At 44.3% G+C, this 25378-nt stretch overlaps 1 protein-coding gene across 4 annotated transcripts in view; it reads left to right on the top strand.

The window, feature by feature from the left end:
- KIF26B (kinesin family member 26B) overlaps positions 1–25378 on the top strand; it is a 464762-nt gene that overhangs the window by 397855 nt on the left and 41529 nt on the right. For all 4 annotated transcript variants that reach the window (XM_042924645.1, XM_042924648.1, XM_042924647.1 and 1 more), the window contains one exon: positions 7641–7800. In XM_042924645.1, coding sequence (XP_042780579.1) covers positions 7641–7800 — 160 coding nt within the window. The remainder of the gene's footprint in view (positions 1–7640; positions 7801–25378) is intronic.

Genomic DNA, 25378 nt, shown 5'->3' with positions numbered 1-25378 from the left:
GTGATTGTACCGTTTTAGATCCCTACCAACCCCTCCAGATCCTCACCCACCCTTAGGGTGGTCAGTCTTTTTAGTTTTAGCCTATTTATATAATAGGCCTACAGTAGTATCTCACCTTTCTTAGTCTGCATTTCGCTAATGACCAGCGGTGCTTGGCATCTTTTCATGGGCCCATTTGGCACTCGTACATGTTCTTTGATGAAATGTCTTGTGCCCGCTTTGAAATCGTTTTTGTCTTACAATTAAGTTTTGAGAGTGTTTAATATGATCTGGATACAAGGCCTTTATCAGATACACGTTTTTCAAATATTTTCTACCAGTCTGTGGCTTACTTTTTCATTCTCTTGACCATGTATTTGGAAGAGCAGAAATAGTCGGTTTTGGTGAATGAAGGTCCAGCTTCTCTGTGTGTTCTCTTATAAATCATGTTTTTGGTATCGTATCTAAGAAGAAATCTTTGCCTAACCCAAGACCAGGAAGGTTTCATATTATGCTTTCTTCTAGAAGTTTTATAATTTTACATTTTGTGTTTAGGCCTTAGATTCATTTTTTTTTTTTCATAAAATTGTGCAATGTATGGATTAAAGGGGTTTTTTGCAAATACGTGTGTGTGTGTGTGTATGTACATCCTCATAGAAGGCAGTATCTTCATTTTGATAAAAATGTTTCTGAAAAACCTGCTAACATCATACCGGTAAAAGACATGCAAATATAAATATAAATATAAATATAAATATAAATATAAATATAAATATAAATAAATATAAATATATTATAGATGTATATAAATATATAGACCTATATATTTATTATAGGTCACCTTCAAGACCTATAATAAATATATTATAGATATTGTATCTATAGATAATATAGATATAAATATATTATAGATATATATATATAAATATATATATAATATATATATATTATAGATTATTACAGACTAGATATTATAGTCTGTGTGTGTATATATATATATATATATATATATATATATATGTCTCCCTCAAACATTAAAACATTTTTTAAGAAATGGTGAGAGAGGACATTCTTATCTTGTTCCTGATCTTAGAAGACATTTGATCTTTTACCATTAAGTATGATGTTAGCAGTAGATTTGCTCAGAAACTCTTTATCAAACTAAAGATACTACCTTCTATTTATAATTTGCTCAGAACTGTTATCAGGGATGGATGTTGAATTTTGTTAAACGTTTTTCCTTCATCTACTGAGTGAATCATGTAGGGTTTTTTTTTTTTTTAGTTTGTTAATATGGTGCAATATGTGTGTGTGTGTGTGTGTGTGTGTGTGTGTGTATAAATTTCCAGTACCATTTGTTATAAAAACTGCTTTTTCCCTACTAAATTACCTTTGTTAGAAATTATTTGTCCATATTTGTGTGGATCTGTTTTGGGACTCTCTACGTACTGTTCCATTGATCTGTTCATCTATCTTTATACCAATACCACAGTGTCTTGATTTATGGTGGCTTTATAATAAGTCTTGAAATCAGATACTGCACTATTAGCCTTCCAATTTTGAATTTATTCTTAAAAGTTGTTTTGGCTAGGGGCGCCTGGGTGGCTCAGTCGGTTAAGTGCCCAACTTTGGCTCAGGTCATGATCTCACCGCTTGTGAATTTGAGCCCCGCGTCAGGCTCTGTGCTGACAGCTCGGAGCCTGGAACCTGCTTCCGATTCTGTGTCTCCCTCTCTCTCTTCCCCTCTCCTGTTCACACTCTGTCTCTTTTTCTCTCTCAGAAACAAATAGACATTAAAAAAAAAGTTGTTTGGCTATTCTAGGTCCTTTGTCTCTCCATATACATTTTAGAGTCAGCTCCTAAATTGACTCTGTAGAATCACCTTGTACCAAAAATGCCTGTTGGGATTTTGATTGGGATCACACTGAATCTATAGATCCATTTCTAGAGAATAACTTCTTAACAACACTGAGTCTTCTGATTCATGAACACAGCTTATTAGGTCTTCATTCATTACTCTCAGCAATGTTCTGTGGTTTTCAGCGTACAGATCTTTCCTTTGTCCATCTTATGCATAATTATTTCATACTTTTATCCCATCGTAAGTGGGGTTTTACAGTTTAGGCTCTAGTAGACGATATAGAAACAAAGTTGACTTTTGTCTGTTGATCTTGTATCCTGCAACTTGGCTAAACTCTATCAGTTCGAGTTGCTTTTTTGTGGATCCCGTTAGACTTTCTACACAGATGATCATGTAATCTGCAAATAAAGACAATTTGACTTCTTGCTTTCCAATCTGGACCCTTTCTCTGTTTTCTTGACGTTACTGGCTACAGCTCCCAGCACGACATGGAATAGAAATGGTGAGAATGGAGGGGCACCTGGGGGGGGCTCAGTTGGTTAAGCATCCGACTCAGGCTCAGGTCATGATCTCACGGTTAGTGAATCCGAGTCCTGGGTCAGGCTCTGTGCTGACAGCTCAGAGCCTGGAGCCTGCTTTGGATTCTGTGTCTCCCCTCTCTCTGCCCCTCCCCCCCTCTCTCTCATATAAATAAACATTAAAGAAAATTTTAAGAAATGGTGACAGTAGACATTCTTGTCTTGTTCCTGGCCTTAGAAGGCATTTGATCTTTTACCATTAAGTATGATATTAGCAGTAGATTTGTTCAGAAACTCTTTATCAAACTAAAGATATTGCCTTCTATTTATAATTTGCTAAGAATTGTTATCAGGAATGGATGTTGAATTTTGTTAAATATTTTTCCTGCATCTACTGAGTGAATCATATAGTTGTTTTTTTTTTTTTTTTTAGTTTGTTAATATGGTGAATTATATTGATAGGCTAATTTTTTTTTTGTTAACCAACCTGCATTTCTGGGATAAATCCCACTTACTCATGGTATAAAATCCTTTGTATATGTTTATAGATACAATTTCTTAATGTGGTTCTCTAATTTGTTCAGAAATGTTGTGTCCATGTTCATGAGGGATATTGGTCGTTAGTTTTCTGTCCTTGTAATTTCTTTGTCTGTTTTGGTATCAGGATAATCCCCGCCTCATAGAGTAAGTTGGGAATATTCTCTCCTGTTTAATTTTCAGGAAGACGTGTGGAATTGGTATAGCCTTTTCCATTCTGCTACTTTATCATTTCTTAAGTGTTTGGTTGGATTCACCAGTGCAGCCATTTGGCCTGGAATTTTCCCTGTGAAAGGTTGTTAACCACAGATCCTGTTTCTTTAATGGACACAGATCTGTCATCTTTTACTTCTTGAATGAAAGTACTTTCGGTACTTTGTATCATTCGAGATATTTGCCTGTTCTTCAGTCGTCTAATTGACTGATGTGATGTTTCCTTATTATCCTTTTGATATCTGTAGAAACTGTAGCAAGGCCACATCTCCCATTCTCGACATTAGTAGTTTGTGCCTTCTCTCTGCCTTTCCTATCAGTCATTCTTAGAGATTTATCGAAGAGCCAACTTTTGGCTTCATGGATTTTCTCTATTGTTTTTCCTTTTCTATTCCATTGATTTCTGCTTTTATGTTCCTTATTTCCTTTCTGTTATTTATTAGTTAATTTGCTCTTTTTTTTTCTTATTTCTTAAGGTGGAAGCTGAGATCGTTGATTTGAGACCTCTGTTGTCTTCTAATCTAGGCCTTTAATGCTGTAAGTTTCCTCCTCTGTCCTTCTTCAGGGATCTCACAAACCTGGATGTGTTGTGTTTCATTTTCATTCACTTAAAAACACTTTCTAGTTTCCATCTTGAGTTTTTCTTTGACCATAGGTTATTTGGAGCTTTATCGTGGAGGTTCAAAATATTTGGGAATTTTCCAGATAATCTTTCTGTATGGACTTCTAAGTTAATGCCATTGTGTCAGAGAACATACTTTGACGTGAATCCTTTAACATTTATTTAGACTTGGCTTCTGGACCAGAATATGGTCTATCTCAGGAAACGTTTTGTGTGTATTTCAAAAGAATATCATTCTCCCATTGCTGGGCTGAGTGTTCTATAAATGTCAAGTACAACAAGCTGGTTGGCAGTGTTGTTCAAGTTTTCCTTGTCCTTACTGGTTTTCTGTCTACTTGTTGTATCGATTATTGAGAGAGGGTTATTTGAAACCTACACCTGTAATTATGGGCTCGCTTATTCTTGTAGTTCTCTCAGATTTTGCTTCATGTATTTGGACTTCTGTTATTGAATGCATAAATATTTTTGATTGTTAGAACCTCTTGCTCAATCGTCCTTTTCATGAAATGTTCCTGTTTGCTCGTCTTCACATTTTTCGTCTTAAGTTTCTTTCATTTAACATCGATAGAACCACTTTAGCTCTCTTACGGCCACTGTTTGTGTGGTATAGCCTTTCCCACTTAACGCTTGTAATGGATTTTTTCTTTCTATTTGAAGTGCGTTTCTCATAGGCGGCATATAGTTAGGGCTCGCTTGTTTATCCAGTCTGGCATTTTTTTCCTTTCAAATCGGAGTATTCAGACTGTTTACGTTTAATGTGACTATTGACGTGGTTTGATCCAGATTATCATTTTCCTATACATTTTCTATTCAACTTGTCTGTTCTTTTTTTCCCTTAACTTTTTTACCTGCCTTTTTTGGACTTACAGAGTATTTTTAATAATTTTACTTTGTATCCTCTGGCTTATTAGCTATAATTACTATTTCCTGATTGCTCTAGGGTTTATAGTATACACCTTTAAGTGATTACAGTCTTCTTCCACGTGATCTGATAGCACTTTCTGTATGTAATAAGAACCCTACAGTACGGCCCTTGTGTATTTCTTCACTTCTAAACTCTGTGCTATTGCCAAACTTTTAAATTTTGCACATGCTCTCACCCACACATTACACTGTCATTATTTTTGCTTTAGCAGGTCAATTATCTGTCAAAGAGATTTAAATAGGGAAAAATGTATATTTATTGGTCAAGTTATCATTTCATTTCCATAGCTCTTCATTTTGTGGGTTTGCTTTTGGTGAATTTTTTTTTTTTTTGAGAGAGAGAGAGAGAGAGAGAGAGAGAGCACGCATGAGCCAGGGAGGGACAGGAGAAGGGAGAGAGGATCTCAGGCAGGCTCCATGCTCAGTGCAGACCCTGACGCAGGGCTCGGTCCCACGACCATGAGATCATGACTTGAGCCAAAGTCGAGTCTGACCCCCACTGACTGAGCCACCCAGGCGCTGCCCCTCTTGCAGCTTTTTTAAGTCCGGAAAAGCCTTCATGTCCCTTTTATCTTGGGATGAGACTTTCGTTGGACGTATAATTTCAGGGTGACAGTTTCCAGCACTTTAGAAATGTTGCTGCACAGTCTTCTCACCTGTACGATTTCCAACAAGAAATTTGCCATCGTCCTTGTCTTTGGTCCTTTGTATATAATCTGCTTTCCTCCCCTGACTGTTTTTAAGGTTTTTCTCCTTATCACCGGTTTTAAGCAGTTTGATTATGATGCACCTCAGTATAGTTTTCTTCATGTGTCTTGTGATTGGGGCTCATGGAGCTTCTTGGATCTGTGGGTTTATAGTTTTCATCAAATTTGGGGAGGTTTTGGCCATTATTTCCTAAAATATTTTACCTGTGCCCCCTTCTGTGTCTTCTCCTTTGGAGACTCCAATGATATACCTATTAGGACACTTAAAATTGTCCTACAGCTCTTTTTTCTAAGAGTTTGTTTTTATTTTTAAATTGTCTCTCTGTTTCATTTTAGAGAGTTTCAGTTACTTTATCTTCAAATCTGTAAGTCCTTCTGTAATGTCTAATCTGCCATTTAATTCAGTGTATTTTTCAGCTCACACATTGTAGTTTTCAACTCCGCACAGATGCAGTTTATGTCTTGTTTAATATATCCCACATCTCTACTCAACTTTTTAAACAGTTGAAATCCTTCCATAACTGTTTTGATGTCCTTCACTGCCAATTCTAATGTCTCTACCAGTCGGTTCTTCTTGGTTTCAATTATTCCTTCATTATGAGTCTCATTCTCTTGCTCCTTTGCATGCCTGCTTATTTTTGATAGATTCTGGACATTTTGCATTTTGTAAATGTCCTTAAGCATCGTTTTGGGAGGTAGTTATTTGTAAACAGGTAGACCCTTTCTGGTCTTGCTTTTAAGATTTGGTACGTGGGACCTGGTTACTGCTTGTCTGGGGCTAAGCGTGCCCCACTAGTGAAGTGAGACTCTCCTGGGTCCCCCACCTGGGGCCTGTGAATCTTGAGGCTTCCAGTCTGGCTGTTGGGAACAGGCACTATTCCTGGCCTCGTGTGAGTGCCATGTGCTATTACCTCCAATCTTTTCAGGTGGTTAGCTCTCCAGCCACGTGGTTCCCTCATATGCCTGTGCTGACCAGTACTCAGTTCGGTATTTGAGGGAGGACCCCTGCAGACCCCAAGTTCCCTTCCCTCCAGTACTCTGTGCTTCCAGCAGTTGCCACATTGGTCTCCCTGGACTCTCGCTCCTTCTCCTTGATGCAGGTAGTCTATCACATTCCGCCTGAGTACCCTGTCCCTGGGGCACAGCCTGGAAACACTCTCAAGGCAGTAAGCTGGGACACAGGTAGTGCTCCCTGGTTTGTTTCCCTCCTCCCAGGGATCACTGGCCTTTACTGCCTGATGTCTGGTGTCTTACAAACAGTTGTGTTATATATTTTGTTTGTTTTTATGTAAGGCGATCAGCCTGGTGTCTGTTACTTCACCTATGCCAGAAGCAATGAGCAAGTTGCTTAACTTCCCTGAACTTCTGCTTTCTCACTTATATATATACATATATAATATAATATAATATAATATAATATAATATAATATAATATATATTATGTTTATTTATAGCTTACTTATTTCTTTTCAGAGAGAGAGATGGCAAGCGAGTATGAGCGGGGTAGGAGGAGAGAGAGAGGAAGAGAGAATTACAAGCTCCGCATTGACATAGCACAGAGCCCAATGCGGGGCTCAAACTCAAGAACCTGTGAGATCATGACCTGAGACGACATTTAGAGTCAGACGCTTAACCGGCTGAGCCATCCAGGCACCCCTTTCTCATCTACATTTTAAAAAGGACAAGAGTCTTTAGCGTATGGTTTTGGTGTGGGAACTGAATGAGACCGATGTTTGTACAGCACCCGGCACTTGGCAGATACTCAGGAAATACTGGGGTCTCTCCCTGTCTCTGTGCCTTGTTGTTGCTTCTTCCTGATTTTACCCCTGGTTATCAGCCCGATTCCTGGCTGAGCTTTAGGTCAGGGTCTTCATGCTGATCAACCAAAGCACGTGATCACTCCTGGGCTATTTAGATGCGATTCGGTCAGTTTCAGAGCTCTGCTATCCAGAGGACATGTAGGTGAAACCTTATTGTCATCTTACTGGACGTTCGCCTTCCCTGAAATCTCCAGTGCAACCTACCGGAATTATTCACTTGTCACAGGAGGAATGTCAGTAGGTTTTAGGTCAGCGATGTGTGGCGGGCAGAATTTAAGAGGACCACGCTATTTGTAACCTAGCTGGATTTTGTTGGGGTTTCCTGCCAAGTCGCGGACATCGACCTGTTGCTTCTCCTTTTCCTTTTCCCTCTGAGTTCCCAAAGAGCTCTGGCGCTTACCAGACGAGGGTTTGCCAGACAGAACCTAACCACTTTTCTCTTCTCTTGTGTCATGTCAGTGTCTGGAGGCCGCAGCCGCCTGCACCTCATTGATCTCGGCAGCTGTGTGAAAGCTCTTAGCAAGAATCGGGAAGGAGGATCAGGGCTATGCCTCTCGCTGTCTGCGCTGGGCAACGTCATCCTGGCTCTTGTCAACGGCAGCAAACACATCCCTTACAAGTAAGTGACCTTCTGCTGGATGAATGGAATGGGGTCAGCATGGTGCCAGGGCTGGGGGTGGGACTCTTGGTCCAGTGACCTCTCGGGAGAGGCACACTACAGCCCGACCGTCTCGGTGGACCACATTGTCAGCTCAGTGCCCAAACCAGCCTTTGCTAACGAGTGCGTATCGCGTCATCTTCCAAATTCAGAAGCTGTGAAGATACTTAAATGACTCTAATCCTGACAATCAAGTCAGATAATCGGGAACTGTCTCAGTTGGGGTCTCTGATCACAATGGCCATGGCTAGATTATGGCCACCATCACACAGATGCCTCATAGTGATGAAAGCAAAGGGCAGAAGATTGAACTACCCTTCCCTTCGGAGTAGGGCTATCATATCTAACCAATAACAATACAGGATTCCCAGGAAAATTTGAATTTCAGATAAACAACAAATAATTTTTTAGTGTAAGTGTGCCCTCCCCCCCCCCAGTAATGCATGCAAAGCCTGTATTTTTATCTGGTAGCCCTACTTAGGAGAGCTCCTAAAGCTTGGGAAATTGCCACCCACCTCCCATGCAAATGTTGACTCCACTTCCAAGATCCTTTCCCTCTTCCCATTATACTCCACGAGGAGGAAATTAGAGCCTCTCCTACGTCTGGAATAGCCAAAGACTGGCCATGTCCTCCGTGCCCATATATGATCCAACCCTGGAGCTACCTGTCACCACTGTCACCCAATTCAGCTTTGCCCTTGGACAACATGGCGATGGTGGTGGGCGCTCTCTGCCTGTTCGGGCCCCCGCCAGGGTCCAGCTGCTTCTCTCACTGCCGTCTGAACCTTCACTCACCATAAACTGATGGTTCTAGATGAATTCTTACCTGCGTCACAAGGATACGAGCCTCAGAATGGTATGCGTGTGAACGTTTTTTTGTAAAATTGAGAACGCTGTGGCCAATAATTAACGACAATCATCTGGTTGAGCCTACCCTCATCTACTTAATGGAAGTAACGCCTACAGAGTTGCCATGAGGATTAAGCAAATGTATGTGAATCATTTTTTTTTAATCTGTAAAATCATGCGTAATGTAAGTCACTGTTGTGTGGGAGGAAAAAGGTAAGTCAGGCCATTTGTTCGACAACGAGTGAGATTCGGGATGAGTCCTCGTGTCTTCCTTCTTCTCTGCCCTAAAGTGATGTCGGCACCATGATTTAATTCTGCACCTGGGGGACCATTCGTAGACTGACTTTAGGAGTTTAAGTAGCAGGTATAATCCAATCTGTCTCAACTCCTGAAATTTGGAAACCTGGTGGGATAAACCCAGAAATGGTTTTCGCAGCCCTTGTGAGGACCATTTTCCCTGAGAAAAAAATTTCAAGTTGAAGGTTTATAAAGTTTCATTTGGTGTCACTTCCGCAGTTGAATAAACTTGACTTGTAATGACAAGAAAAAAAAGAGCGGGGACACCTGGGTGGCTCAGTCGGTTAAGCATCCAACTTTGGCTCAGGTCACGATTTCACGGTTCTTGAGTTCGGGCCCCGCGTCAGGCTCTGTGCTGACATCTCAGAGCCTGGAGCCTGCTTTGGATTCTGGGTCTCCCTCTCTCTGCCCCTTCCCACTCATTCTCTGTCTCTCTCTCTCAAAAATAAGTAAATATTAAAAAAAAAAAAAAAGATGGGGCACCTGGGTGGCTCAGTCGGTTAAATGTCCAGCTTTGGCTCAGGTCATGATCTTGCGGTCTGTGGGTTCGAGCCCCGGGTCCTGCTCTGTGCTGACACCTGGAGCCTGCTTCAGATTCTGCGTCTCCTTCTTGCTCTGCCCCTCCCCCAGTTGCACTCTGTCTCTAACAGTAAATAAACATTTAAAAGAATTTTTTTTAAAAAAGAAAGAAGGCAGGAAGGAAGGGATGGACGGAGGGAGAGAAAAGGGTAAAAAGAAAGGTCTGGACTGGTACTATCAGTGTTGCAGACCTGAGAAAGAAAGGGTGGGTACTGGCCTCAGTTGCCTTCCCTGTCCACACAAAGGGAAACATGTCTATTAAGGTGATAATAGATCATGATGTAAGTAAAATCCAAAACACCATCTTATGCGGTCACTGATTACGTATTTTACTTCTGTATCTCTCACGTCGTTTCTGTCGAGTCACATGCTTTTAGGAAATTTCAGTAAATATTTGTTGAATCAGTGAGTGTAAGCAGGGAAATCACTTTTACTTCAGATAAAGTAACTTCCCGTTGGTTAAAGTTAATTCTATTGTAAACATGTAGGGAAACGTCAAGGATTGTGTTTATTAATCGCTCAAGGGCACTTGTTCAATTAAACGTAAGGTAACACGGGGCAGTCTCCCTGACCAGCCGCCTGCCCCCTTGGGAGGGCTGACAGAGTAGGAAACCTCCACCCCCTTCCCTGCAGACATGTGTCTGCTTCAGTTCCCGTTTTCTTCCTTCCATGCTAGCTGTGTGGGAGTGATGATTACGTTGTTTGGGCGTCTGAAGTAAGCACAGACTCAACATAAATTCAGTGTCTGCTCGAGACCTAGAGTGATCCCACCGTGGGGACCCTTCTGGAGATGGGGTGCTGGGAAACGTGGTGGCCGAGCCGTCAGGCCAGCTCCATCCTTCCCAAAACCCTCATCTGCCAGTGACTTGTCCCACCCAGTCCTACCATCCCCCTACTCCTTCAGGCCCATCTTAGAGTAAGAGCCTAAAAAGACCCTTGCTGTAATAGTGTCTCTGTCTCAGCCACAGCACACGTTCAGTATATGGCATCTGCAAATCACATTTGTAAGGCGATTCATCAACCAGAAACTATCCTTTTTCAAGGTATGGGAAAAGAAGGCAAAGATTTACTCAGATCTCCCAGCCAGTCGTGGGGGTGCCGACTGTGTCACTTTTTAGGGCCCAGGGACCTTGGTTCTGAGCCCAAGCCGCCCATCCGTCCTCTCCCCCAGCCTCATCAGGCTCTGTAATATATTAGCTGCCTTTGCTCCGCACAGCATGGGGCGCTCAGCACAGCGGGAGGGCCCAGATTTCCTTTATCAATTCAGTCAAGGCTCTAAAGCCACATTCTGCAGCATTTTGTTAGCATACTAAACACCTTTCTGCAGTCAGCCTCATCTTTGCGAGAGAGGGAGGGAGGGGAGGTTGTCTGCCCTTCTGGTTTTCTCTCTTTCTTGCTCACAGCAAAAAGCAGAAACCCAAACTCCGCATTCGGCACCCGTCTGCAACACACGCACAGAAACCCGCTACCTCATCGTTTGTCACCCTAGACAACTCTACGCTTGGAACCGGCATTACTTGTGTTTGCTTCTGGGAAATTAACCGGAATGTGCACAGTGGGGATATAGCCTGTCCTCGTCTGTTGTCATCCCTGTATCAGATGATTTGTCATGTGAGCGAGCTGGAATGTGAGTTTGGATGCATTACCCATCCCAGGCGCTCCCGTGGGCACCTTAGGTGTGCCCCGGATGGTTTTGACTTTGCAAATGATATTGCCTTTGTAGATGTCAGAACGGCACGCAACGGGTTCCCAGCCTCAGCCGTTAACACGGCACAGGCCTGCTGGCCACCCCAAGTGCTATAAATCAACCCTAAGTGGTGACGCCATTCAGAAAAGCATGCAGGGAAGGCAGGGAGAGGCCAGCATCTCCAGACCCCTATTCAGTTCTGCACAGATTACTCCCTAACTTTGGGGGACTCTCGTCTCAGGAAATCTGTTGTAGTCTGAGCATTTTGACGATGCATTTGCAAGTTTTCTCCCCATGTTCGTTGCAGCTGTCTTGGGCACCAAGGTCATAGGGGTCTTTCCATTTGGTAGATGAGAAAACATAGGCAGAGGCGTTGAAACGAATTCCCCTGCCAAAAGCCAATATTGCAGACACACGCCTCTGGATTTGGCCCCCAGAAGGGCCACCACACAGATCAGTGGATCTGTCAGTGTGAACTTGGCTTTGGCTAAAACGTTATTATGTCCCAGCTGATCTGTAGGGCCAGTCTTTCCAGAGACTTGGAAATTCTTTTTTTTTTTTTTTTTAATTCTTTTTAAATGTTTGTTTATTTTTGAGAGTGAGAGAGACAGAGAGTGAGCAGGGGAGGGGCAGAGAGAGAGAGGGAGACACGGAATCCGAAGCAGCTCTAGGCTCCGAGCTGTCAGCACAGAGCCCGATGCGGGGCTCGAACTCGTGAACTGTGAGATCACAGCCTGAACCGAATTCAGATGCTTAACCTACTGAGCCACCCAGGCGCTGCGAGATTTGGAAATTCTGACCACCACCCAGTGTCTCAAAATAGAATTTCTGGTCCCTTTTAGATGTGGTCCTGCGAGGGGTACAAACCCTTAGGAAGCTTACCCGCCACACGGCTCTGCTTCAAGCCCTGAAGCATCCACCTTCATCCTCAATTGTTACCCTGTTTGGAGAAGTAATTATGTAATAGGCCGAATGTCTATTTGTGTCTTAGCCAACAAGATGCTCGTACTGTGTTTCCAGACACGAGGTGTTTTATAATATCTTGGTTTCCATTCAATACAAGAGGTCACGGAACATCTTCTGTGACTCCCTCACGTTGCACGTGAGACTCTCTTCTGAGTCCGCTCGAGACCCGGCTCTGCGTTACGATCCCGGGAAAGAAGTGATGCCCGATGCCTTTCTTCAACGGGTTTGGCCTGTGGTTCAGGCCAAGACTTCCTCCTGGTTTCTCCGCATCGCTCACCGACGCGTCTAGGGCTCAGGCATCACCAAGCCTCCCCCTTCTCTGTGGTAAAGCTGCTGGGAGAGGCGGGAGGAGCCTGAGGCAGGCGTTATCAGCTTCCGACTGCAAGGACCGCAGGGGCCTCCACTCCACAGAAGCAGTAAGGAGCCGCCATCAGGGTCTGGAATGGGAGCACTTTTCCTCAAAGGCCCCGGTGAGGTCAGGAACCAAGGTCATTACTCAGAACGTGCCAGCGTTTGAGCAGTTCATTCAGGCCAATGAGCAGCCCTTGGAAGCTTACATTCAAGTCAGTGACTTGTGGAGAAATGACGTTTTGTACACAGAGGCAGCTTTTCCAAAATGCCCACACCTCTTTGCTGAAATTCATAAGGCCTTTCCAGGACATGCATCCCTGAGGGAGATGCTTTGAGAGAGATTTCCTCCGAGTAGCCGTTTAGAGGGTCTCCTCTTGCCCCAAACTGGGAGGAAGGAGGGGGAAGGAGCCGTGGATTGAGATTAGTACAATACTATTTCCCCTGGCTGACCCAGGAGACGAAAGTTTGTTCGAATGGATATTATTTACGCTTAATATACAACTAAATAGATATTTTCCAGGAAAAATGCAAAGGAATATAGCAATGCTCGACACTTGCTGAAGATCGCACTTGACGGAAACTCTGTAAGAATCTTTGCGCACGCGCATGTGTGAGGTATAAGAGACACATGCATATTTAGCAACCTTTAGAAGTACATTAATGCTGTATTATCTCCTCCTGATTTACAGGGAGAACATCAATTTAGAACTATTTGCACAAACTCCGGGTACTGGTTTATAGCATTCCCTGTTTAGAAATAAAATAACCAAAGTCTCGGGTTGCCAGGCAACCGTGGCAATGATAATTCTTAGTATTGCCGCTTCAAAAATATTCATTTTTATACATTTTAACGACTGTTAGGATGCAGAGAAAGTGAGTTCAGAAAATCATCGGGACACAGAGGCGCGCCCCCCCACCCCTGTCCCTTTATGAGATTTTCAGCCTTCTTTCTTTTGTTCTTCCTCCTAGCTCCATCTACGTCCCTGGCCAGTGGTGTCTTCATATTTAATTATGAACATTTCCAGAGATTGATACCCTCTTCTTAAGAGTTTCGGCAGCAGCCGCCAGTAAATGAGGTTAATGACCTCCAGGTTGTTCCAGAACCACACAAATCACTCAGGGAGAAATGAGACTGTCTGGGAATCGGGGTCGCAAGCCCCGGGTTCAGGCATGGGTCCCTTCTCCTCTGGTTAGGCACATGAATTCTGCGTGTCCTCCTTTTTGTCCTCCAGGGGGCCACTTTTGGCCCCCTCGTGGAGCCTCAGGGATCTAGGCCCCCGACTCAGTCGCCATCTCTAAGCAGCAAGGCCACAGTCTACTTTTTCTTTGTCAACCGTGGCTCGTCCCCGCAGGATAATAGGCCATGTGGTTGGAGGGCTGGGTAGAAATTAGGAGATGACTTCATTTCCCTCTTGGCTTTTCAAGAAGTTTCCTTCCTTTCTGAGATTACTAACGAAACTCTCTTCCCTCCAGATTCTGAACCAGCTGGCAAATATGTACAAGAGTATGATTGGGAGTTAGACCCTCTGTGCTGAATCTTAGCATAGGGCAGGGGGGGCTTCTGTCCCTCCATGAGCCAGACACCCAGACTCACGAATGGGCAGAATCAGATCAGCAGGGCGGTCACTTACCTGGGCAGCCACGTGACTCAAGTGCAGGAGGGAACGTGTGACTTGCAGAGAGGGAGACGGACAGACAGACAGCGTTGGCGTTGTTCCTGCCCAGGGTCACATTTACCAGGCTCACCGGCCAGACCCCTTGCCTGCCGTGGGAAGAAGCGAATAAGAAGAATGTGGGAACGTTTTCCTCGATCTTTCCAAGGGGACAGAGGTTCCTAATTTGCGGACTTACTGGGTCATAGGGAGAAGAAGAGAATAGTTTCCAATACCTATCTTCTGATTTTCCAGCAACATCCCAGGTAGCTAGCGCGGTGCACGGATGAGCTCTGAGTGAGGCTCATTTCGTGCCGTGAGCATAATGACAGTTCACAGTCATTGTCTTACTGTACATCAGGAACTGCTCCAAAGGCCTGATGGGCGTTTAATTCTGCCGACAGCCTTATGACATGGATGCTATTGCGGTCATACCGCTATTGCAGATGGGGAGGCTGAGACAAGAGGGGTGAGTTAACTTGTCCTTGCTGACGCGGCCGGTAGGTGACAGACTGTTTCACTGCCCCCCAGTGAATCACCACTTCCTAACACAGCGTCCACAGTGCTGTGCCGCTCCGTCGGTAACTGCTGGAATCACAGATGAGGTAAGACAGTGGATCTGCTGCAGAGCTCAGGCGTGTGTCGTGGGTTGGAAGTAAGGACGTAGTTCCAGGGGGTGGGACCAGCTGTTAAGTGCAGGGTCCGTCTCCAGGCCTCTGCTTGGCCGGGATGGCTAAGCCGGGGCTGGCTGATTTCAGGAGACCCGTGGCGGTGGGGAGAGGGGAATAGGGGGGGTAGGGAAGGGAAGCCAGGCCACTGAACCAAAATCAGAACTACCAGATAAGAATGTTGGAATGAATGAAACCCTCATCACTCAGAAGCCGTGTGCAGGAGCCGGGCCAGAAGAGAGCAGGGCTCAACTTGACCTCCTCAAATGGCTGTCAGTGGAACCTGACGGTCTAAACCCTGTATTCTGAGCTGCACTGAGGGATGATCTCTGCAGAATCTCACCAGGCCTTTTCCTTTCTTAATTTCTTCAGTCTTGCTCGTGTAAGAGCCTGTTGGTGGAGCCTTTTCACATGCCCATTAATGGGAAAAGCTGCGGATTCTGTGATGCTCTCTTAGGCTGCGGGACCCCCGGGACCCCCACGCAGCCCTCCCGCCTTATTGGGTGGGCTCCAGCATGAGAAGAATGACCGTGTCCCATGCTGGGGGCGGCCTGCTGACAAGACAGAACTTCTGGCCCTCTCTAGTTTCTAGGAGGTGCACAGAGGCACCTCTGAGTCAGAAGATTCCTGTCAGAATAGGAGAGGTTATCACCCGGCCTGTGTCTTCAAGTTTTGCCGAGGACAAGAAAGGCAAGGAAAGAGTAGGCTGGAGGTGACAGTGACGGTAAGCTGTCACGGCACGAGATAATGAGCTTCCTGAAACACCAGGCTAATGATAACGGCTTTGGGGATTTCCACAGTTGGCGGCTGAGGGAGTCAGTCTATCAACCGGAATTTGAGAAGTTTCTTCAGACTCGACTCCCTAAGAAATATGCAGTCAAGTACTTGTGATTTCTGAGAGATGGTCTACAACATGGGCTGGGGAGCCGAGGCAGAGCTGAGACAGGGGAGCCCCTGGTGCGGGTCTCCTTCACCCGCTCCCCTGCCCTTGGGCCCCCTCCCCCACCTCTGGCGGCCACCGACCTGTTCTCTGTACCCGAGTTCAGATTTTTAAAGTCCACGTGTAATTAAGATCAGACAGTATTGGCCTTTCTGCGTCTGGCTTCTTTTACTTCGTATAACACCCTCGAGGCACATCCATGCTGTCACTGGTGACAGGATGTAACTTTTTAATGGCCGAATAATATTCCACCGTGCGCCTATGTGTGTGTGATCTTCATCCGTGGGTAGACACTGGGCACTGTCTTCTCTTCCTTGATTCTCAAGGGCCAAATGGATTGTAAGTACCTCTTGTTAACATGGAGAGCTCGTGAATTTATTCAACAAGACTCTGGGTGCCTAGTAGGTAGGTAGGGTTGCTGCCTGATCCATTGAATTAAGGAAGTGAATGGCTCTACCTCAATGGTAGACTTTCCTCAATGGGTTCACAGAGCCTGCGGGTGCATGGAGAGTTCGGGGTCAGATGTTGCTGTGCCCTCAATTGTATCTGTGTTATACCCCACTCACCAGGGTGTAAGTCAGATATTTAAAGATACAAACCTTTCATATAACATAGCCTTTAAATATAAGCCAAGTACTTTTGGTTCTCAGCCAGAGACCACGATGTGTTCCAACACTGAAGCAAAACGTGACCATATGGGATTTCGTGAGAGAAGGGTTTTCTTCCAAAGAGATTTTCAAGACTAAGGCTGATGATCTAACTTTCACCTTACACTTTTGATCCCAAGTGACCCATAGAGTTTAACTCCATTAATCATGGAACTCAGTGCTGTTTTGATCAGTAAGGTGGATTCTGATCTCTTCCAAGAGGACCTGGCTAGCGGCTTTCAGGGACTGATTTTATTGTAAGTGGGATAGAGGCCACCACGCATAGAGGAAAGAATTTGAGGAATACATAGGAGAATATCTGGAAGTTCTTTTATCCACTTGGTCCTTCACTCCATTCATTGAAAAATATTTATTGGACCCCTACAATATGCAGGGCACTAGGGATATAACAGAAGAACACGGATGATCTCCACTCTTGGACAATTTATAGTCTAGCGGAGATACAGACGTGGACTGTCAGGTCTGACACCTGATGGTACGTGGGCACCGGTGCTCAACCACCACCGAATCAGAAGGATGGTAGAAAAGGCTGTGTGGGCAGACGTGGTGACTCGGAAACCCTCTGCTCATCTCCAGCCTTGTTTCATTCTCTTACACGTCAGATTTGTCAAGTTTTCCGCTGCCCATCCTTTAGACGCCTGAGCCACTCACAGCTGCCCTGTCCTTCGCCGCCATGGTGTCGTATCTCCTGACACAAAGCATGATAAACGGCTGAGCCAAACGCAAGACTCCGAATCTGCTGCTAATTGTTACCTTTAATGATAACTAATCATCTTACCACCAGTCATGCTGCTCCCGGGAGAAAACAGCTCAAGTGTGTTTGTATGGGGGGCGGGGGGGGGCTCCAGGTTTATTCGGGGCCAGTGCACAGAGCACTGCAGATGCCCTTGGACACCCAGAGGGTGCCGTGAGCACTCAAGGATGGCCAGATTTAGGCACAATTAGGCATTAGAAGGGATGGGGCATACAAATGAGTTGAGGCTTAATTCATTAAGAAACTGTCTTGAACGTTAATAGAGCTTCAATCAGAGTATCCAACCATAAATTCTCACCTGTTCCACAGCCAAACAGGTTCAGGCTCCACTGAGCATTAATAGATTTTTTTTTTTTTTTGGTCCATGCAAATGAGGTGATAATTCAGTTCATGTGTAATTGAACAATTTTCAAATAGTTATGTTCACGGAGCAGTTAAGTTGTATCAAACTGTCTAACGTACCAGTGAGTCTTTAACTAAAACAGAGCTGAGTTTCATTTTGATATACTAAAGAGAGACCTGGAGAAATAGAGATGGTTCTAGTAAATTTGTTAATAGTTTGAAGGATAGTCGACTTTAAAAGGCTTTACAATATTCAGTCCTGTTCAGTGACGTCCTGCACTCAGGACCCGTGGAGGTTGTTGTTTTTGAGTGTTGAGAGTATTTCTACGTAGTTCTTAGAACAAAGTGCATTACACTACACCCTTCGCCAAGAGGAAAATGCCACACAGTTTCCTTCTGAGGATTCTTTTGGTGAAAGCAGAGGAGACCAGGTTCCTGGCCCTCCACACAGCTGCCAGAATGCCAATTAAAAAGGCAAATCTAGGGGCACCTGGGGGGCTCAGTTGGTTAAGCATCTGAGTTCGGCTTTGGTCATGCTCTCACGGCTCATGGGTTCGAGCCCCGCATCAGACTCTGTGCTGACAGCTCAGAGCCTGGATCATGCTTTGAATTCTCTCTGTCTCTGTCTGTCTGTCTGTCTCTCTCTCTCTCTCTCTCTCTCTCTCTGCCCTTTCCCCCCCTTTCAAAGGTAAATGAGCACTTAAAAAAATTAAAAGGCAAATCTGATGTCACCCCTTGTTTAACTCCTGCAGTGGCTTCTTGTTGGCTACAGCATAGAGTTCAAACCATTTTATGGCCCATGAAGCTCTTCATAATTGGGCTCACAACCACTTTTCTGATCACAAAAACCATGTACAGCCTCGTGAAACTCCCCCACACCCTCTCACAGCCCCATGTTTTGTAGATGCTATTTTTTTCTGCTTACAAATGGCCTTGATCGTTCATCTGTTCTTTCATTCATTTACTCATTCATTCATTCATCGAATGATTATCAGAAACATGCTAAATTCCATACTGCCTTGGATCTCCTTCTTCGTTTAGACAGTTTCTGCTTATTTCTCTTACATGTTTCCAATGTGGAATCTGCCATATATATAGATATAGAAACACATCTGCCCAGTCTACAAAATAACACACCCAGGTTAGGAAATAGAACATTTGGAAGACCTCTGTGCTCCTCTGTGAGGACATAGCCCTCCCGCCCTTCCCGGAGGTGGCCACCGTGCTGAATTTTGTGTTTATAGTCCCCGAATTTGCCTTATCCTTTTACCAGGTAAATCTGTGTCCGTGGTTCTGTCTGATTTTGATCTTTACATAAATGGAATCATGCTCTCTTCTTGGCTCTTCTGTAACTTCCTTTTTTCAACCAAGATTTCATTTCTGACACCCACACTGATGTGTGCCACTATTGTTTATTGATTTTCCTTGATGTATGTATGATGTTTCCATTGTTAGGGGCATATCACAGGGTATTGGTTCTTCTGTTGATGGATTTCCAAGAGATTTTAAAAAGTTGATTGTTGAATTTTGTCTACCCCATTTCTGCATCTAATGAGATGCTCGTGTGGCTTTTCCTTCTTTAATCCTTTAATACGGTAAATTACATTAATCCATTTTTTAATATGAAATATCTTTGCATCCCCTTCCTGCTTATTCTTCAAGCCTTGCCTCAAATATTGTCTCCTCTTTGAAGCCTTGTCTGATCTCCTTTCCTCCCTCCTGCTCCTTTGTTCCAGAAAAGTTGTTTCGCTCCTGTAATCCCCTGTGGCATTCTGAAGGTATTGTATTATAGGCCCTGATGTTATATTTTAATTATTCGTTTGCATACTCAGCTCTCCTATCATATGAGCTCATCAAGAAAATGACAGTCTTTTTTTTTTTCCAGGTTCCTTATTATTTTTGCACTAGTTTGCGTTAAATCAACTTGATTGAAACCCTGATTTTTTTTTAATTGAAATATGGTTGACACACAACATCACATTAGCTTCAGGTGTGCGACATGGTCCTTCAACAAGTCTGTACGTTATGCTGCGCTCGCCCCCAGTGTAGCTGCCGTCACTGTTTCAGTACCATTGACTGTGTGCCGTGTGCCGTACCTTTCATCTCCATGACTTACTCCTTCCATAACCGGAAGCCTGTGTCTCCCACTCCCCTTCCCCCACTTTGCCCATCCCCCCAGCCTCTCCCCTCTGACAACCAGAAGAAGTTTGTTCTCAGCATTTGTAGCTCTTTTTCTGCTTTTATTTGTTATGTTTTGGATGCCACAGAGAAGTAAAATCCTATGGTAATTGTCTTTCTCTGTCTGGCTTATTTCACTTAGCCTAATGAATGCCCTTGGGGTCCATCGATGTTGCTGTAAATGGCAAGATTTCATTCTTTTTTTATGGCGGAGGAATATCCCATTGTGTGTATATTCCACATCTTCTTTACCCATTCATCTGTTGTTGTTATGGAAGCACTTGGGTTGCTCCCATATCTTGACTGTTGTAAATAGCCAATAAACATAGCCAATAAACGTAGGGGTGCATATATCTTTTCAAGGTAATGGGCTTTTTCCTTTGGGTAGATACCCAGTTGTGGAATTACTAGAATGTGTGGTATTTGTATTCTTAAATTTTTCAGGCACCTCCATACTGTTTTCCCCACAGTGGCTGCACTGGTTTGCATTCCCACCGTCAGAGGGTTTCTCCACATCCTCGCCAACACTCGTCGTTGCTCGTCTTTTTGATTCTAGCCATTCTGACTAGTGTGAGGTCGTATCTCGTGATTTTGATTTGCGTTTCCCTGATGATGACTGATGTTGAGCATCTTTTCCTGTGTCGGCCATCTGTTTGCCTTTTCTGGAAAAAAATGTCTATCTGGGTCCTCTGCCTGTTTTTAATTGGATTATTTGGGGGCTTTTTGGTGTTGGGTTGTGTAAGTTCTTTATATATTTTGGGTATTAAGCCCTTATCTGACATGTCATTTGCAAATATCCTCTCCTATTCAGTAAGTTGCCTTTCCATTTTGTCGGTGGTTTCCTTTGCTCTGCAAAAGTTTCTTATTTTGATACAGTCTCAACAGTTTGTTTTTAATGTTTTTGTTTCCCTTGCCTAAGGAGACATATCTAGAGAAATGTTTCTATGGCTGATGTAAAAGAGATTACTGGCTCTGTTTTCTTCTGGGAGTTATATGGTCTCAAGTCTCACATTAGGTCACTAATCCATTTTGAGTTTATTTTTGTGTGTGGTGTAAGAAAATGGTCCAGTTTCATTGTTTTACATGTCGCTGTCCAGTTTTCCCAACACCACTTATTGAAGAGACTGTGTTTTCCCCATTGGGTGTTCTGGCCTCCTTTGTCATAGATTAATTGACCATATAATTGTGGGTTTATTTCTAGGTTTTCTATTCTGTTCTGTGGATATATGTGTCTATTTTTGTGCCAGTACCATACTGTTTTCATCACTACAGCTTTGTAGTACAGCTTGAAATCCGGGACGGTAATACCTCCAGCTTTGTTCTTTCTCAAGGTTGCTTCAGCTATTCAGGGTCTTTTGTGGTTCCATACACATTTTAGGATTGCTTGTTCTAGCTCTGTGAAAAACGCTGTTGGTGTTTTGATAGGGATTGCATTGAATCTGTAGCTCGCTTTGGGCAGTGTGGGCATTTTCACAATATTTGCTCTTCTAATCCATGAGCACGGAATGCCTTTCATTTGTGTCATCTTTAGTTTCTTTTATCGGTGTTTTATAGTTTTCTGAGTACAACAGGTCTTCCGCCTGTTCAGTTTGGTGCAATTGTCAATGGAATGTTTTTTCTTCTCTTTATGTTACTTCATTCTTAGCATATAGAAATCCAACCGATTTCTGTATGTAAATTTTGTATCCCTCAGCTTTACTGAATTCATTAATTACTTCTAATAGTTTTTGGGTGGAGGCTTTAGAGGAACCCTACTTCTTTAGTAGCAGATAGGAGTCAGGCTTCTGCCTTCAACTTTTGGGTGGCCCTGCCTCACTAACCTGGAAGACGCTTTTGGGCCTCCAGACTTGCTTTGAGGCCATCAGAACTGAATTCTCAGGGACGCCTGTGGGGGGCTCAGTCAGTTTAGCGTCTGACTCTTGATTTCATCTCAGGTCATGATCTCGTGGTTCGTGAGTTCAAACCCCACATGTCGGGCTTTGTGCTGACAGCATGTGGAGCCTGCTTGGAATTCTCTCTCTCTCCTCTCTTTCTGCCCTCTCCCCTGCTCATCGGTGTGCTTTTCTCTCTCTCTAAAAATAAGTAGATAAACTTTAAGAACATTTTCAACAAAGAACCCTGTTCTCGGCTAGCACAAAGTGTGTCTTTTCGTGGTGATACTAGCTGTATAGGAGGTGGAGAGGCATTGAAGCTACGACCTACCTTCTCGAATCAAATATAGAGTAAAAATAGATTCACTCTGCCAGGTTTACTGTGGCGATTTGTCAAGCATCTGTGATGTATAAACTACTATTCTGAGCATTAGGGCTGATGCACAGACCTTAGAGACCAGGAGGACAGAAGAAACCAGTACTCGGTTTGAAGACAAGAGATGAGAGCTAAAAGTCACATTGTAGAGGATGTTCAAAGAAGTAGAAAGGTCCAGTTTGTCACCTGTGAATATGTTCCCTCTAGCAGTAATAAATCATGACAATAATAAATATCCGATACAATACAGATGCTTACTGTTCTAACTCTCCGAGTGTCTGGACTTTGGTAGAAGCAAACGTGTCTTAGAGTCCATTCAAGAGTTTCAGTTACTCAAGCAAACTCTTTCTTTGCAATAGGCATTTATGGCATGGCTTCGGGATTGGTGCCCTAATGATCTAAGTTTAGGGACGTTCCAGGAATGCGTTGGAACGCTAAAGAAAGGCCGTCCCTGTGCCCAGCTAATATCCCCAGATTTGGGAATAGCGGCGCTTTATTTGACAATGGTATAAATTTTAAGCTACATCTAGAAGACCGTGTACTCTGGTGTCAAGAAGGACAGGCCACGTGTGGATGGGGCTTCACCCGCTCTTGTGATTAACTTTCGGAAGTGGGCAGAGTGGTAGTCTCTCCCGGGTAAGGCCCAGGAAAGTGCCTGCAGGCCCTTCCTGTTTCTGGGTCGCTGAGCCTCCACCCACCACAGGAAAGGACAAATCCACAGCCCAGAGCCTTCCCCACTGTGACCTCCTTGACAATCAAATTCTGAAAAAGCAAACCTCCCTGCTTGATTTCTTACTGGAACAATCAAACCCATCTTGGCATCTGCTTGACAATTTCCTTTGGAAAAGGAGAATAGCCACCCTTAAAAGCCATACAATTTGACCTTTCCAGAAGCCAGAGGCTTTGCTCACCAAAGTCATTTATTTGAACCTATAATTTGTAAATGTAAAGAACGAAGTGATTATTCCTCTAAAAGCCTTCAGGATGGAGTCAGAATCGCCCTTTTGTCATTAAGTCCTTTGTTCAAGGGCCCATTTAAGGACCCATTTCACAGGGTCATGGAAGCTTGAGCATCGTACAAAAGCAATGAGTAGCAAAGGTACCACTTTTTGAATATTTGCTGAGCGCAGATCCAGTCTATATAATACAAACATTCTCTTTTGGTCTTCGCATGAACCTTAGGGATAGATGCTGTTGTTTCCCCATTTTTATAGATGAAGACACGGAAACACAGAAAGGTCTGGCAACTCATCAGCTGTCACAGGTATAGCATCTGGTCAACTAGGATTGGAACTCAGGTTGTCGGGCTCGAAGCTCGCCTTTTCAGTCACCGTGTTATCCCCAGGGCGTAGCATGGAGAAAGCACACAGAATTAGCCCAGGTGGACCTGGGTCCAGGCCTCAGCTCCTCATTTGCTGCCTGTGTGACCTGAGGATCTCCAGTCTCCATCTGTACAATGCAGAGAAGATTCAGACTTGTCGTAAGGAAGTAACGCACAAGGAAGCATCTCGTGCTCAGTGAACCACCGTGAGAATATGACCGTGGTCTCTCAAGTCTCTTCCACAATCATTATCAGGCCTTTGGTAGTCCTGTTGTTGATGGGGTTTGGGGAGATGGGGGGGGGGGGGGCGGGGTTCGGAGCCATCGGCCAAGAAAGAATTCATGAAGACGTCTTTGGTGCAAAAAGGTGGTTTTATTAAAACAGGGGGACAGGACCCATGGACTGCACCGGGGTCCTGTGGGATAACTGAGTATGTACTCTCAGGTTGGGAGGGGGTCAGGGATAGAGTAAGTCTCTAAGGAATTTGGGAAGCAAGTTTTCCAGGACCTCGAGGGGCTAGCTGTTGCTGGGCAAACGCCATTTATTACCTTTCAATAAAACCTCAGTCATGAGACCCTTCAGATGTATATTGGGGGGCCATAACCTTGGAGTATGATGGCCAGCATATATCTTGGGGAAGATGAGATAAAGGAGGTTTCCAAAGGAATTCTTATATGTTACAGTAGACTTACAGGTTCCTGGGGGGTCAGGATAATGTTAAGCCAAAAGTCTCTTTTGCCCCCAACAAAGTGTCATCATTGAGGCAGCTGAGCTCCTAGAGGCAGGTCACTCTGCCAGTTTCAAGGACTTGTCAGTGGGCTGCAGGCAGTAAGAGAATTTAATATTTCATTTGCCTTAGTTTCCCACATCACCATGGCGAGCACTTAAACCCCTTTCCTTTGTTCTTGCGTAGCCAGGAGTGTCTGAGGAATATCACACATATTCCACTCAAGGGGGTGTGGGTGCTGTTAGCCTGTACTTTGCCCTCACACTCCCTCCTCACTGTATAGACCCCAACACATAAGGAGTTCAGGTTTAGAATTTGACTGTGATCTCACAGCTCAGTTGTCTGTTCATGTGGTACCAAAGAGCCAGCACTTAACCGTTGGGTTCTAGTGAATGTAGCCTGCATCCTCTGAGACGCTGGGAATCTATTCGGTGCATACACCATCCGGGGTAGCTGGACCTTTTTCTCAGACCGTCCGCACGTTAAACCCACTGTCCTCCATCTTGTTCCTCCAGGAGCAAAGAGTAGATGTGGATGTGTAGAAACCCATTCGAAATGGAAGTGAAACATCTCTCAGCGTGCCAGAGCCTGAGTCCAGAGGGAGGGATAGGTGTATCACTGCAGAATCCAGAGGGAACACACGTGACTACCCAGATGGCCAGGTCTGGGACCCACAAGAAGAAAGTGGTTTCTGGTGCCTTGCAATCTATTCTCTGAAGTCTTGAGCAAATGTAGCAGAATCCCATCATTCCAAGCCTTCTTGCTATACAGATTTGAGTAGAGAGTGAGTCAAACCAGAGGCTCCAGAGACTATAAATTCCATACATGATGGGGGCTGGCCAAGAAGGCAACCACTCCCCATCAGTACTATCCCAACCGGTACACTGACTATTTTTGAGATTTTTTTCACTGGAGTGACAACTTGGAAGCCTCCGTAGTTGTGCCGATGCCATTGATTTGTTCCTATTTCCCAGGTGTGAGGGCGGGGAAAAGAGCTTTTTGTGGCCAGTAAGCCACCCTGTCAGTAGTGCTAATTCGGGTACCTAGAAGTCAGAGTCTCATGCTTTCAGGATATTTCTGGTGGCATTGAGTATCTTCTCATGTTTCTTAGTTATTACTCTCTGTTTGCATAGCCCTCGTTTGTGTCTTTTGCCCCATTGTCTTTTTCTTTTTTTGAATTTTTTTAATCTTTACTTTTGAGAGAGAGAGAGAGAGACAGAGTGCCAGCGGGGGAGGGGGTGGGTGGGTGGTGGGCAGAGAGAGGGAGACACAGAATCCAAAGCAGGCACCGGGCTCTGGGCTGTCAGCACAGA

Source organism: Panthera leo, chromosome F3, assembly GCF_018350215.1.
Source record: "Panthera leo isolate Ple1 chromosome F3, P.leo_Ple1_pat1.1, whole genome shotgun sequence".
Taxonomy (NCBI): domain Eukaryota; kingdom Metazoa; phylum Chordata; class Mammalia; order Carnivora; family Felidae; genus Panthera; species Panthera leo.
This window is presented reverse-complemented; position numbering and strand designations above follow the sequence as displayed.